At 40.5% G+C, this 16,811-nt stretch overlaps 2 protein-coding genes across 2 annotated transcripts; both read right to left on the reverse strand.

Moving 5' to 3' along the window:
• Nucleotides 1-698: 698 nt before the first annotated feature.
• On the reverse strand, nucleotides 699-2,304 carry LOC308362417 (homeobox protein Hox-B3a-like; the record flags this gene model as incomplete). Its single annotated transcript, XM_080835040.1, has 2 exons — nucleotides 699-1,432; nucleotides 1,869-2,304. 2 exons carry the CDS (start codon nucleotides 2,302-2,304, stop codon nucleotides 699-701), a joined length of 1,170 nt encoding a protein of 389 aa, XP_080691166.1.
• A 13,032-nt stretch (nucleotides 2,305-15,336) lies between these two features.
• hoxb5b (homeobox B5b) lies at nucleotides 15,337-16,719 on the reverse strand (the record flags this gene model as incomplete). The annotated part of the gene is made up of 2 exons (XM_080835765.1): nucleotides 15,337-15,584; nucleotides 16,131-16,719. The coding sequence occupies 2 exons, from the start codon at nucleotides 16,717-16,719 to the stop codon at nucleotides 15,337-15,339; spliced, it is 837 nt and encodes a 278-aa protein (XP_080691891.1).
• Nucleotides 16,720-16,811: the final 92 nt, after the last annotated feature.

Raw genomic sequence — 16,811 nt, forward strand, 5'->3', positions numbered from 1 at the left:
TAAAAGCCGAGTGACATCTGGTTCTTGAGAAACTCCGCCTGCTCTGAACAAAAGGGCCTCTTGATGAAGTATTAGGCCTATGGCTTTTCATCCTAGAAAACAAACTAGCCTTGCTAGAGAACATTGCTTATTGCGTCTTATTTTTTACATTTGTAGGGACTTTTGTTTCGTCTAAAAAGCAGAGAAGCATTTTAATATGATCTGTGTTATGATTTCACTAATGTATATAAATCATGTAGGCCTACAAATTATATAAGGACACGTCAATATGACAAAAAAACAGACGACTTTTATTTAAGAATCTATCTGAAAACACACATTCCGTGCAGACAAATATCGTCTAATTCTACACAAAACGGTCTTTAACATCGGACCATTTGGGTTGCACTTTTCAGAATATTTGGGATGGCAATCCGACATAGAAAATAGGACTTTGTAGTTGTAATAAATACAAATGAAATTCAAGTAAAATTAGCATAAATAAATAAACATTTAAATACATTTTATTTACTGCAAATGCACCACATGACGACAGTATTAAAACTTTATGAATAACATCATAAACCTAGCTTATTGTCAGTTCAGAATTCTCAGCATTGGTAAACCTGTGCATGCTTCATTTTACCCCTGAAGAGACCACTGATTTAATTGTTTAATTGTGAAAATATTGTCTAACATATCGACAATCCCAAATATTACTACAAATGTGTTAATCTTTCATCTTGAAAAAGTCTGTCCCGAGAATGGTGAGGTGAGTATCGTGTTTGCTGTGTGTAGGGCACTGCTGATTCGCACAGTTCGTATTGTGGGCTCGCCGGCACTTGCACGGAGCTATCGAGGTCGTGACACTCAATCTGTGACAGGTGATTGAATCTGTACACAGGTGCTGGACTTTCACAGCTCCCTCCCACAAACCCAGGACTTCCCTGAACAGCGGGTGCTATATAAATGCGACTAGATGGGTCGAGATGGTCATACTGAATCGAATTGAAGTATTTTTGTGGGGAGGGGCAAGGATTGGGGGCCTGTGAGTATGTGGAGTGCATACCATACACACCGCATTGAGACTTGTTAAAGGATGCCAGAAACGTATCATCACTTTGACCAGTTGAGGAAAGAGAATTAATAAAGCCTGTTCGCGAGAAGAGAGTAGGGCTTCCGCTGGGAGAAGATTCTGAAGATGACGACATAGAAATCCCTTTAAACTTTTCGTCTTTTTTAAATTTCATCCTTCGGTTCTGGAACCAGATCTTAATCTGCCTCTCGCTAATGTTGAGCAGGCTGGCCATCTCGACTCGCCGTGGGCGGCACAGGTAACGGTTGAAGTGGAACTCTTTCTCCAGCTCGACGAGTTGAGCACTCGTGTAGGCAGTGCGAGCCCTTTTCGAAGCCGAGGAAGCCGCAGGGCTTTTCCTGCCGTTTCCACTTTCCTCTAAATAGGAGATAAAATGGCAGAGCACTTTTATTAATAACAATGCTAAATTGAAGGCGTGTTTATGAAATAACTTTTAATAAAAGCCTCTAGTCTGTCTGGGCATAGGTCTGGGCTCAAACAGTTTGAAAACAGAGGGGACGGAGAGGGGCTCCAGATGCTTAGGATTATTACATTAGCTTCCCAAGCAGGAAAACATGTCTGGTCGAGCCTTAATTTACCAGAGTATAGGACACACCTGTTATGCTACACTGGCTACAGAAACCACCCAAAACCCAAACATATTTCAGCCCTATTCATGTTCAAAACAAAGTGCACTCCTGGTATCATTCATTTATAATGATAGCGTTTACTTATGCAAACCAATGCTACTGATCCACTAATGTGCTTACGGTCATTAACCGCAATAAATCATAAGTCACATGACTACACGCACCGTTAACTGTATGCGCGCTAGGGGGGCTGCGCTTTGCTTTCGAATTGTGCCTTGAATCTTTCATCCAAGGAAAGATTTGTTTGCTGCCAGTGGAGTTGTTGTTATGAATGGAGGACGAGATCTTATTTCTTTCCTCTTCGACCCCAGAGTGTAGAAGGGAGCTGCCGGAACTATGGGTCGAAATGGCAGAGCTTTGAGGAAGTCCATTTGGTGGGCATGCGCTTAAGCATCCCGTATTCTGCAGACCAGATTCCCTGCGTTGGTAAAGGGTGCAGTTATCAAAACACTGCAATGAGCAAGCGGGTCTCTCCGACTGCGCTGAGACTTGCAGACCAGGAGGCACGTCATCAAAGCCAAAACCCTGAAGTGGGTAAGCTTCATAACCCGAAGAGTCGACAGCGAGTGCCGTTTCCTGCATCTCCAGGGATGTTTTCATCAGCTAAGGGGCCCGGACGACTAGACCCTCTGAGGACACATCGGCACCAGAAGTCACGTGATAGCTCCGCTCGAAAGGCCTCTTGGTGGATGACCTGAAAGGTTAGAAGAACCACAGAATGAGAAAGCAGACATAAATCCATCTTCACCACTGAAAAGCCTCCTGACATGAATGGCGCCTTTCTTGGAAGGCAAGCAGATGCAACCACATATACCAAAACCCAGTAATCTTCCAACTCAACGCCACCAAACAGACCCAACAGTTTTGTCCCGATTTTCAGTATAAAGTCGGCACATATTTCATTAGATTTAACACATTGATTTAAGGTTAAACCCTATATTTAAATTTGACAAATAAATGGCTGCTTCTTTTCACGATTCCATGGCCTCAGCTTGTTTGTGTCCAACACTCAACAGTCGAGAGTTTCACTTTTATTCATACACAGGGCTGAATATTTCTTCTGGATAACAACAACCCTTTAAAAATAATTCTGGGTAATTATCAGAATCATGAAAATGTTCAGGACTATATTTAGTTTCATAGAACTGTTCTGAAAATTACGGGCAGCCTATTTGCTTTTCAAATATTGTATGTAGGCCCAATCAATTTAGGAAACTATTATTTTTATCTTGGGTAAAAATCAGTTTGTGAAACGCCTCAAGTGATGTACAAGATCAATGGTCATTACAGAAGGCGTACAAGGATTACTTAGCCTAAACCAGTATCAAATCTCCAAAACAAAACTTTACACCGAATAAATCACACAAAGATATAACACTGTCAGGAACCCAGAATACATGACAATAATTGGACACGTCTACGCGTCTTTTACTAATGTTATATTTCAGTTACCTTTATTTCAAATTTCAGATACAAATGCTCCCAGACTTACATCACATGTCTATGGATGGTTAAAAGACTACTGTTGGACTACTGTTTTAATAACACGAACATGATATCTTATCTCTCCTGGCAGAGATGCAGTGTGTGGACAAAAGCTTTCGAAATATTAATCAACAACAAATGTTTTGTATAATCTCCTCTCAAAGACTTCACAACAATGATACAAACACAGGGTACAATGCGTTTAACACAACGCCAAAAACGATGCATGTTTGCTGATTTATTGCAGAAAATATTAGGCCGAAATATAAAAAGAGGTATACATATTGACCAAGCATGCTATAGCTCTCGTTAATAGAAAGGCTATTGTGTGCGTCAAGCAGTCACATCAGAGGGAAGCAGATGACCGATTGTGCCTAAAATGAGACTACACGTCATTGTGTGGTCGACGGAGCAGGCTTGGAGAACTCACGTTGAACCTTAAGTCATACAGTGATAAATCACGATACATAAACTGAGCTTGTTTTAGTCCAACTTACCTTACAGCTTCATCTGTAGAGTGCCTGTGAATGCCAGATGCATTTCACACCTAAGCTTCCAGCAATCAATAAGCGATAGCTCGTTTCCACTCGTTGAAAAAATATCAAGGGTTATTGTTATCTTGCTTTCCAATTTTCTAGTAACAACGTGCAAACAAAAGCTCTCTCATATTTCGCAAAATAAAATAACACAGCCCATGCCTTCTCGCAGCTGAATTCATTAATCCTTCGAGTGTGTATGGCCACGGACACTGCGTTAGCATTTTAGCAGCCTGGGTGGAATCTTCGTGGCCAACAGACGCAGATTTAACTGATAGTCTTTTTTATAAAGATATCTTACAAATCTAACGACTTACTTTCACAGGCGGGATTTTCTCCCCCTCAACTTAATCTCCTACATAGTCACAGTCTATCAGAAGAAAACACGAGGGGTTGCTTATTAAGAGCGACGTTGTCCAATAGCAGGCATTTAGAACACTGTTTTGCAATTCTTCGTCAATCCATCACTGTCAAGGAAGTTTTGAGGTGCAGAAGCCAAATAGGTTTTTTCCTTACACGCCCTAATACCTCTATCCCACAATATATAATTATATAATTTCGGATGAGTAGGCTACTTCGAAAGTCTGCAATCTGACGTGTACTTACCTACTTTGAAGACCTCCAGACCAAATCGTTTCCTTGGTATGAAGAACCTATAGTAAGAGATCACAAAGGAACGAAAATCATTATTCTGTAAGAGACAATGACAGTCAATAAAATACGTTAAACATAATTATAATTCAGAGTATATTTCGTCTTGTGGACTATTGCCGCTTCAAAAAAGATTCACGCCTAGGAGGAAATATTGCAACTAAGATTTGTTGTTCCTCCATGATTTACATGACCAATAATGTGACATAACAATTAGGTCAGTGGACAGGATATGTCTTTGGCCTGAAAGACCATGTCATTAAATCCTAAATGTCAAAGTGTTTATTGACAAATTTGTGCACACGCAGATTTGTTCACCCATGAATAGATGATGAGGCACAATGTCCAGCCACAACCAACTGAAGTCGAACAACCAATGAACAACGAGCATGATCTGACGTTGGCAAAAGGAGCCTTTCCGAACCACTTCGACTAGAGACAGGTCAGCTTTCTATGAAATAGCTGAGGAGTGTTACTGGTAAAAGGGCTGACAGAACTAAAAATCTCAGCGTAAGCAATCGATACTTAATTGAGCAGTGAATCAGACGAAAATCAACCACTATGTGGATGCTGAAAGACAACTAGAATTGACGTTATGAACCAAGTCCAAAGATACGAGAAAGCTATGCCTAGTTTAACCATTCAGCGAATCTAGGCCTCCATACCAAGAAGTCATCGCACTTATCTGTCGCATCATTGGCCATGTATTTGACATGACATGTTCACAGGGCACTTTTTGTCATGGAGATAAACATCACGTGTCCACAGAAGAACAGGCCCTTCATGGCACAGTGGTAGGTCACAAACAAACCGTTAGATGTAGGTGCATATATGAGGGCAACACCACGACCTTTTCTTTAATGTCGGCACAACTCTATCAGATTTCACTTGAAGTGCAATCCATGCAGGACAGGCTACTCAACCTGTTTTGCGAAATGGGCCTACACCCACGTAAGGTAAACATATAACACCACAGATGTAAGGTGTTTTCCCATCTGCTTTTGGGTATCCGTGCGTGATACTTCAATCATTAGGGACTGAGATGAAAGGGTGCCGCTGTGCGTTGCCTTGTTTTGAATCAATTGCTCAATTGGTTTGCAGGGCTTTGATCTCTCGTGTTTATCCTGATGCATGTAAAGGCGTTCTACCCCCTCATTTAATTTTGGAGAGAAGTTAATTTTTAATTAAGTAGGTAATATTTAAGCTATCGGTGTTGATTCAAATGGCTTTGCAAGCAATAGCGTTCACCTCGATCATGTTACTGTTATCAGCAATTCATTTTTAATTATCCGAAATAATAACAGTATTATAATGTTCAATCCTCATAATAACAGTTAACGTGTTCTGTATCATTCTGTATCAGATCAAACACAATTTCTCTTCTTCATTTTCATTTTAAACGCAATGTTGTTGCACTAACTGCTGTGCACAAATAACCACAGTACAATTCTTGTTACATTTCGTTTTTTTCAGTAAGCTAATCAGTTACATCTAGGAGCTGTTGTACACATGAAATAACTACAAAATAAATAATAATTAATAATAAAAAAAACTTCTGCAGAAGTGCATCACATTTTCAAACAAAGAACAATTCCAGTGAACCTTATTGTGTATCTCCATTTAGTTTCTGAACCCAAATACAGAGCGCATGTCATTACTGGTCAATCTGTTCGAATCTGTTTGTAGCCACAAGGAATCGGAATCATTGATTACTAACTATAGGAATCTTAAAAGATAAGCCATGCATGGTTTTCAACCTTGATGAAAAGTCTAAGATGAAAAAAGAATGCTCGTCAACAAGACATAATAACTTATCACTTAGCCCTTAAGAAATTATGATCAGACAAGATTACTTTTACTCTTGGGCTACTTTATTCGCGACTGACAACAAAAATGCAAAAGTGGCATAAAAGAAGTGGCAGTGAACGCTTGAAAAATGACTTCTCACGCCTCCGGCCATAAACAACATGCCTCCCTCACCAACACCTAATGGCAGCAGCTTCACATAGCTGCAGACCGCAGTTCACATATCACTATAAATCACGGAGACAAGCTACTAAATGCAATATACCGCCACTTCTAAAAACACTAGTGCCCGTTAAGTAGTATATTAACTCCCTTTTTAAAATGTTTTATACAAGCAAGCCCTACGGGTAACAGTGCAAAATGGTTGAATTATTACATTAACTCCGACAGTGATAATTCATTTGCAAGGCGAAGAGTATACTTACACTTACAGTGTGTGCGGTGGTTCTCCCGCAGGTTTATTACAACATTGCCTGTGTCCCTTTCTTCGTTCGTTTTGCTACGCTTTGCCTCGATTTTATTTGTCTCCGAAAGAGCCGGTCATAATAGCCCGCCAGAGACAGGAAACCGGGTCGGAGAATTTCTTAACGAATAGCCTACATATCTATTCTGCAACCTCTGCATCAATTATTTAATGAAACACGTGATCGCACGGGGGATGGAGGGGCTTTCGCTTTGCCAGCAGTGAAAAAAAACCAAATGCCACATCACTGACTCACACATAGGGCCCTAACGTTAGTAGACTACAAACATTAAACTAGTTAATGATTAAAATGTAATTAAAGCAATTTTTATTTTTTTTTTAAAAAGGAGTTGCTTTGACGTCCATTCAGATAATAAACAAGAATATGATTAAATCTATTATTTTGGACCCACCATTTAATGTAACAAAGAGAGACAATGACTAATGCCATGTTTAATGAAGTATACGTACACGTAGCATGATCCAGACTATTCGTAGGGCAGAGCATTGCATCTTATATGCCACATTTAATGAAAAACATGACACAACAGACCTAACAATTCAGTTCAGTCTTTACACATGTGCAAGACCGTCCAAACAACACAGCCTTATTGAAGTAAGACACTGGGACCTGGTGAAAATGACTCGTACAGTTTTTATGCATAATCTTACAAACACACCATCCATTCAAAATGGTTGCTTATTTATTTACAAAGTCCACAAGCTCTATGACAATTCGTCGCTCTCGACTCGTTTTGCTATTGTCACAAAACACGATTTGTAAAGTATTTTGAAAGTGAACAATGTTGGTTGTGGGCTGTGCGGCTGCACCAATCTTATCAGGAAACCTTGTAAAATGATTCCATCACTGGAATTTTAAAGTGGAGTGCCTTCATAAAATAACTTTACAAAATAATTACCTTTGTGTTGACAACTCTTCTTCCCTGGGGTTATTCATGTTATCCAGGAATATGGCTTGAAGAATATGGAGGAAAAAACGAAGTAGCCTTTCTTGCATGATTCCTCACTCTCGTAGCCAGAGTGTCCGTCCACATCTGTTGCTGCATGACAATAGAACAGAAGAATTTTAATGAATCGGAGTGATTAATGATTTTCTGCATAATGCTCTCCTTGTTGCTAAAACTTGCCTCAAACATCAACTGGGCTTGTCGGCATTCCACTATCTCCTAGAATTCCACGCAGTTGAACATTATTGGTATTAAACGGATCCCTTTTATCATTGCAACGTTTTGAGACATATAGCCTACAACACATACGATTTCGCTTACTGAAACTTTGCACATATGATCTGTGTTCGACATGCCTTTCACAGGATGGAATTATGGAAAATAATAAAATATTTAAATGAGAGAATAGTACTGAAGGCTAAAGGGCAAATGTGATCATATCACAATTATGAAGCATATTAATCAGGGATCATCCTTCACCTCCAGTCATAAATAATTGGCCATTAAAACTGCGTGATTTACAGTGGCTATTTGACAACATACTAAATCAATTGTGGTTTGGGGAGAAAGCCGTGTTTGTGAAGGCCTAATAAACTGCCATTACTACAACACATCGAGCCTCAAACTGCTTATAAAGTGCTTGTATATGGCCTAACAGAGTCAAGATAGTTGCAATGGAACGCCAGTTGTAGGTACAAAGGCCTTCACCGCCTTTGTGCTCTTCAAGTTGTGAAACTGTTAAAACAGTATAAGCATGATTCTGATGCTTTTATGATTCTCCCTCGACATCTTTGCAAATAAACAGGACACACCCAGGGTATGGGTAGGACCACAAACTTCACAAATGTTCCTCAGATGATCCTGACGCTCCTCAAAAGATAGCCTAGCACTTGATGTCGAGGTTACTTCCAGAGTACGATATCACTGTAACGTGCCTCCATGCTTTTGATACCCGTGATGGAGGTGAGGTAGAAAGTAAAGAGAAAGAGGGTAGGACATTCTGGGCCTCGTTTCCCGAACGCGCACTTGGCACTTAGCCTAAAAAGGACTTGAAATCGGTCGTAAGAGGGATCCTACGTTGCAGAGCGGTTTCCCGACGCGGCCCTTAGCTTAAGTTTATCTTTCGTTGAGAAGAATTCTACGTGTGGTCAGGACCAGTAGTAACTTCACACATAGCGATGCAATCCAGTAGTAACTTCACACTTAGCGATGCAATCCACCAGGGGCGTCGTTCGGCCTATTATAGAAGAAATCCAAAGGATGTTTCTGTATAGCACATCATGAGAATGTCATTGTTTCACCTGCCTATTCCCATCAAAATAGAAATAAAGAATATTGAGTATTTGAGTATTATACAAAATTATACAAAATAATATGTTATTGAACTAAGGAGATGGCTTTTCTGACTGTGTAGTTAGGCTGCAATATTAGGAAATTGACATGTCATTAAGCCAGGCTGGAAATCAATCAAGAGGGTGGCACCCGCTAGCCTATATTTATTGAGGTATTGTTCTTATGTCGACACTTGTTATATTGGAACTTCATTCATGAGCCTATACATGGGTTTCTTGTATACAATCATTGAAGGCTGCGCGCGCAAATCCGCGGCAGAAAGCCATCTACCCTAATACAAATGAATACAGAAAGCCCAGTTTAAATGTATTGTTTATTACTTATTTAGCCTACCGTTCCCTATTCTGTTGCCATGAATGCTTGCACACACCCTCAACATATTCCCAAACGTAACCTTGTACGCCTACATTGTTGAGCCTTTTTCTATATTTGATTTGATTTGATATTTTATTTTTCCTGGCAAACGGATGCTTCCTCCAAGGTATACTGAACATCTTACCAACTCTGTTAGAGCAGTTCACCACACAACAACTCCCTGTCATGTTGCCTTCCTCCACCGCGAGATTGCGCACGCAACCAGTGATGACGTAGCCGAGAAACCCATGTATACACAAGTGAGAAAATCGACTCGTCTGACATCGATGAACAGGCGACCTCCACCCTAAGAGATACTTAAGAACTCGTGCACGTGGCGCTCGTGCACCTGACTTTAAGATGATGTTCGGGAAACGCTCGTAAATAGAAAGTGTTACTGAGTCTACCATGTCGCCAAAATCCACGTAGAACGTTAAGATACGTCGTTATCGGGAAACGAGGCCCTGGTAAATTAAAATGACCATTAGACCTTTTCTCTCAATTCGAATATTTGGAATTCTCAAAGCCTATGCTGCCGTTTTCAGTGACAACAAAAAGGGACCATTAACAATTGAACCGTTCAGAGCCATCATACAACGACAACCAAAAACGTGTCGACAAATATACTAGGCCTACTCAGCGAAAATAACTATGAGAGATGTTGGCACAACCCCATGGTGGGTGTCACCATCATGGGGCGAGTTATGAGTTATTGCTTGTTATATGCACGAATCCAACTAGTACCATGCACCATTGCCATCTCCTATGTAGTCAGAACTTCCAGATGCAAATGCAATCCACAATTCGCAGAATTTAACCAAAAGTGTATTGGATTCAAATCGCCGAATGCAACTTTTAACACTTTAATGCCCTCTCCATTCAAAGACTCAACCAGCTGGTGTAGCTTGTTATTCTGCTCCTTGCTGCATCACTGGACCGTGACCTATCCCACCTCAGACATGCCTCCCTGTGTTGTGCACTTCGATGGGGCGTGACAAAGTTTGAAATTCTTCTGTAAAAAAAAAAACAGTGAGCCAGTAGCCTGGTGTCTGCAGCATTAGTTCTTCCCGGTCAAGAAAATAAATCGGAATATGAATTGCGTATAGGTATTTCAGATCTCCTACTTAGCTAATGACAGGTCAATACAAAGAAAGTAAATGAAGGTCACAAATGGTTTTGCAGTTCAATCTGCGCCGCGTTTGTATCAACTACATACTCCCCAAGACACGAATTTGCGATTGGTTAATGACTTACACAAATTCGGATCTACAGGGTATATATAGATGACTGATATCTCCAGGGACCTTGTTTTCAAAACATCCTTCGAACAATTGCTGCTTTTGTGATTTTGACGTGGCAGGTTTCTGACACCAGAGATGCACTCACTGGGCCTTCACGAAAAGGCTTCATTCCCCTTTCCTTGCTGTCCCTGTCCTCGAATCATTTTATTTATCATCACCGTTTTTACATGTCATGTAGCCTATGTTGCTTGACCTGCCTTGAGTCCTTGTAGGGTTGTAACAACACATCTGAAAACTATTGATCGAACCTTTATTCACACCGAATATAAAAGGGACACGTACTATGATGTGCATTGAGCATTTCTGACTATTTCCATGTATGTTATTTTGAGCAATATACGTGAATATGGGCCCCTTGTTGAAGCCACTCGGCTGGATGAAAACGTGGGCAATGACCTCTGATTCACCCCTTGCAGGTCCTCTTAACAACTTCTGAAATATAGTGCCTGCTGTTTAGATAGTTGTTGACTGAGTAAGCAACAGAACCAAGGCTTCACAAAGACTATATGAGCATCAGGCCGCAAACAATTGCATTGGAATATAATGCAGTTGATTTAAATGTTTCGTACGTTTATTAAATAATCCATTTTAAACATACACATTTGAAACCCAAAATGAACTAAAATAATTTTCAATTCTCTGCCACTTCAACTTATTCCGATATGGTAGGCCTTTTGTTTGCCATCATTTGCCAAGCCGCCGACAATTTCACAATGACATCTAAATTCAGTGACCTCCAAATGAACTCGACTAGGCGAGAGAGCGTGAATCACAATACCAAATAGACAAACTATGAGCGAAATATTGACTTTAACAAAAAATGTCACTTGTGTCTCCTCAAAAGCTGGCGAGTTGTAGAGAAATAAAACATTTTTGTTATTTCCTCGGAGATGCCAACACACTGTCCAGCGCAATCGAGAAAAGGTTTTTGCACCCCATTACATGCATTGTAAAAACCAAGTGATGTTATTAATTACCTCAACAAAGCCACAGTATTAGTAAAGCCATTTTATGTTGTATTTACTCAAATAGTTAATGCAAACTAATCCGTTATAACCGCTGTAATGACTAGACGGTAGAAGGCAAAGACGGCAGCGATGAAGTTGGTCTGAGGCGGGCTCTGCTGGCGACGCATAGCGTTGCATCATTCTTTCAGACCTGGCGCTATAGGAACTGTCAAACTAGGCTGCAATGCTTTAGTCACTCCAGTTATCTATGAGTTCAAATACAAGGACAAACAAATGTATGAAAATGTTCATCTATTGCCATAAAAATAGAGCGCAAGCTTGCCACAGTCTGAATCATCCGCCCACAGCTGCACATAAGAAGGAATCGTGCTTTTGTGAACTTGAGGAGGGGAAATGTGTGTCTGGACTGTATACATCTATATCTGAATGTATAGAATGCAAAACGCAAAATGAGAATTAAAATGAGAATGTTTACGGAAATGTGTAAGTTCAAAGTATGGCAGATATACGTTGTCCGTTTAAAACATAGATACTAATAACTAGGCTACATTAAGTTGTAAATCGAATGTATTGCTGTTGCCCTACTTATTATATTTATATTACACACGTAAGCTTCAGAAAAAGTGAATAAAGAACACATAAATAATTCGGAAGTAGAAGTAGGTTGAGGTTTCTGCATTTCAGAACACCGAGAGTGAAGATATATAAAAAGCAGCCTATATAGGCTACTTAAATTCCCTCCCTGCTTTGGGCCTCATTTCGTGCAGCCACTCGCTGAGCCATAGAGGAACCTCTGGAATTATGAAATATTAACTGAAAAGTAAAAGTTTCTACAAGTGAAGATACTAACCATTCGAAATCTAGCATAAGACATCAGAGAGAAGCTGAAGCCAGCTCCCTTCCCTCCTCGTCTTGGTCTCGGTTTCGTTATGTGAGCAGTGTTGCGAGGTGCCACGGCTGCGCTGAGCTGGCATGTGCTCTGCGCCCGTCTCCTGACCTCGCGCTGATCCCGCTCCTATGAATAATTGATGAGCTCCGCGCACAGATTACCCCTATCAATATGCAAAACACATTATACTGGTAAAATTGCACTTTAATAGGTATGAATTGTGGAAGTGTTTCCACCGCGTATTTGCTATATGTGCCTCATTTGGGTGTTGTTTGCGCTACATGTTGATTTAGGTCCTTTAGAACACAAACTAGAGGCAAAACATGTCTTTTCATTTGAGAAAAACCTGTTGTAATTACAACCTGGGTTACAGTGTTCAGGGTATAGTTTAATATATCATCTGAATGGTCGTGTTCTTCTATGGGTCAATGTTCTCAAATTTGCATCTGTTTACTAAACAAGGCATGACGTAAGCTCGGTGCAAGCAATTAAGTGAGACCACCCTGGCTTGATAGTGCTGGTGGGTAGGCTATACATCATTGAAAGACTGTGACTTTCAATGTCATATCTCATAAATGGGTATAATTACAACTTATATTTAGAAAAAAACAACGTGCTCTACGTGGACTGTCATACAGTCAAGTCAAAAAGACCAGATTGAAAGTTGGTAGCCTGTGGTTATGCATCACAGGAAGGGTGACTTGGATCAGCCTATGGTTAACGACAACAAATGCACCAGGCACACCCTGAATGAGGCCCCACCCAATTTCCTGCACTGTAAGAAAATGAATATGGACTTGCAAAGTAGCTAAATGGAGTTATTGTACGCGCCTTTACCAAAGACTCCGTGTGTTTGATTCTGAAATGGCTACATCCAGGTTTGTAATTCATGTGGGAGGGGATGGGGCAGCAATTACGGAAAAACAAAACACAGATATCACACAAGTGCATGACTATCCCATTACCACAACACAGAGGTAGAGGCAATAGAAGGTGCTATCGGATAGCAATCTGTTGTCAGTTATTTCAATGTATGTGCCTACTTAACAACGTATCTGTATTTTTTGCAAACAAATTTCTTTCGCAAACTGACATCTACTGAGTTAGGAATATTGGACACATGCACCTGGCATACTCTTGCGACACCTTGGTAAATCATACATATTTAACAAACTGACAAACCAAACCAGACAAAAGCACGCAAACTTACTTCGAGTTGTCAGTCCCATATTGTTGTGTGTGCACCTTAAAGTGTCGCACAGAAATGTCTGTATATCCAAGCTTTACTTCCTCGACTGCTCAAGACAGGGGACCAAAAGGACACTGAAACGTTCACAGTCTACATCCTTTTAGAATCCCGTCGAAGCAGTTAAACCGTCGCTTACATTCAAGAATGTGAATTATGTCGCACATTGTCAACTCCCCAAAACCATAAAACTAACTTTATGGACCCCACGTGACTTTGGAGAGCTACTGAGGGGTATATGGAGGACTTCAGGGCGAATTCCTGATCCATCGGGCATGTAAATGTAACAAGCATGTCATACACATTTATGATGGCTAATATGTAGCCACAGACCATTACAACCCTTGCTGTTTTGCCAAAGTAAATATGACTAGGAAATATATACATAGTCAGAAAAACACAGACAGAACTACTCATCTTTTACAGTGATCATTTTGAGGTAAGTCTACAGGTTTAACGTTTGTTTTGTTAGTATACATGGTTGTGCTAGGAATGTTCATGAATGCATTAATTGTCAACATTTTGCAAGACTCCACAATACATACAATATAATTTGACATTAGTGAGTTAAGACGAGTTAAAAATCCATACATTCAGCCAAATTAACAATTTGCACACACTCAAACACGCACAACGGGAAGACAGTATCTACTGGATTACCTTTTGTGGGTCTTTTTGTTCACGTCAAATAGACGCGTAGAAAGTTCCATGTAAAATGGTTAAGTAAAACTTCAACAATCAAGGGTTTCAAAAGGTCAGTTTCTATAACTCTTGGGTAGGGCATATTTCATATGGTACATTTCAGGGGTCAGTCCATAAAGGTGCAGAAGAATCAAAAGTTCAACAATTCTTTGACTGTAAGACACTTTATTTTTCCCTAACTAAGTTAGCTTCACTAAGGTTAAGATACAAATACAAAGACCCTATCGCCAAAATGACTTATAAACATGACTTTTGCCATCACAAAATATTCACCATTCACTTTGCGCACTAGGCCTACAAATAACATACTGGTCACAATTAAACTCTTAAACACATTTAATTCCTTAATGGAAACATTTGGCCAAGGTCATTACTGCATTGCAAAATATTTATCACACAAATGTATTTGATGGAAAAAGAGCTTGTACCTATACGGCGTTTTCTGTCTGACGAAATTAATAATATGCGCATATAAGCATTGAACATCACATAAACATCGAGACTATCATACACTGCAGTTTCTACGTAAGCTTTGCAGCGGCCCATAGAAGTAATTTAAATTTCCATTAATTTCTTTAGCGGTAAAGTAGTATGAGATGTAAGACTGTACACTGTACAACTGATAAACTGTGAATACGTTACACACAAATAAGGTCTCACATATAGGACATGCTTACTGCACGTAAAGTAGCGTATGAACCTGGCACATGACATTTGCACTATATATGACAATATTTATGCTATTGTGGCTTCATTTTTAAATCATAAGAGCTATGATGACAATACTTAACGACAACACTATTTGTGCATCATCAGGACCACATGGAAATTGTATGTCGTCTAATGATCACAACATGCCGAGGAGTGCAGTCTGCGGGATCATGGGGATTTGAACTCCACATTACGACTGTCAGTTCTGAAAAGCGCTACCGGCGGTAGCAAGACTCATGCTTTTCAATTTGTTGTCCTTCTTCCATTTCATCCTTCGATTCTGGAACCAAATCTTAATTTGCCTCTCCGACAGGCACAACGCGTGGGCTATCTCTATCCTCCTCCTTCGGGTTAGATACCTATTGAAATGGAACTCTTTCTCCAGCTCGAGGGTTTGGTAGCGGGTGTACGCGGTTCGGGCCCGTTTCCCATCAGGTCCAGTCATATCTACATGGCAAGGACAACAAGCAACGTGAGGACAGCGTTATTCATCTTATCAATCCGACAACAAATATAATGTGATGGCTATTAGACCGTATTGTGCGGACAAAGCGGATTCATGAATGCGCCCCTACACGCACTGTCCCACACTATATGAGAAGCAACACAGTGTATAGTCGACGTAAAACATACATTACGTTCGAACATATCTAGTTTTCTTAACAATGTATCCTCACGATCTTACCTCAAGTCTCTACATTGCTCCAACCTCCGAAATGCCAATTTTCTCTTTGTTTTCACGCCTGTCTCATACTTCAGGTGTACTATTTTACTTTTCCCTCTCATATCCCATAAAGTATTAATTTTGAAAAAGCTACTGTATACTCCACGGTTTCTTAACTGAATTTCATTTTGCCTCGAGTTCACAAGTAGGCTACCCTTCAGTGATTTATTACGCCCTCGATAAATCTGGACCGTTTGCAACAATAACCGACTAAGAAACACTAACACACAAATCAATAGCAAAGCTTCATTGTTTAGAGAGATATATACCATGGTTAATGTGCAGTTTCCGCATCCAAGGAAATATTTGAGGCGTTTGTCCATCGCTGGTTGTTGTAGTTGATGTGGCGATAGATTCTTGCTTCTGCGTCCGAGGAGTGGGGTTGGCAGCGTGTGCGCTTTCCTCGGGTTCGGAGGACACGCTGGTCTCGTCGATTTCAGCAAACTGTGTGCTACTGTTGTTGGTAAGACTGCTGCTGTTTTTTAGGTTGTTGACTGTGACTGTGCTCTGGACAACCGGTGTAGAGGATCCCTTCAGATCCAGGGTCTCGTTGTTGGCACAAGGTAGGGGATCTGGAGAAGCGAGCGAGCAGCTCGGTGGTCTGTACCGGGTGTCCGGGCCCGCGTTCTGGTAACTACGGGAATTATCTTCAGCAGCCCCGAAGTGCTCATTGTCGTTTGAGCGATTTACACTTAGGTCCATTCCATTGTAGTTATAACCGAAGGAGCCCGAGTGCATGTTTGCGGTGTCCCTGTACGAAGCGCCGTTCATAGCGCCGTTAGTCCCATAATTTAGCAACTGATAGTCGGAGCCATTCGGATAGCGCCCTGCGAACGAGTTTAGAAAATAAGAACTCATTTGGTTATTTTTAAGCTCTTGATTTGTAGATCTTTGTCGTTATAATCCCGTGCTGTACGATTTATGATGTAATAATGAATTATAGCAATGTA

This window comes from Sprattus sprattus, assembly GCF_963457725.1.
Source record: "Sprattus sprattus genome assembly, chromosome: 3".
Classification (NCBI taxonomy): Eukaryota; Metazoa; Chordata; class Actinopteri; order Clupeiformes; family Clupeidae; genus Sprattus; species Sprattus sprattus.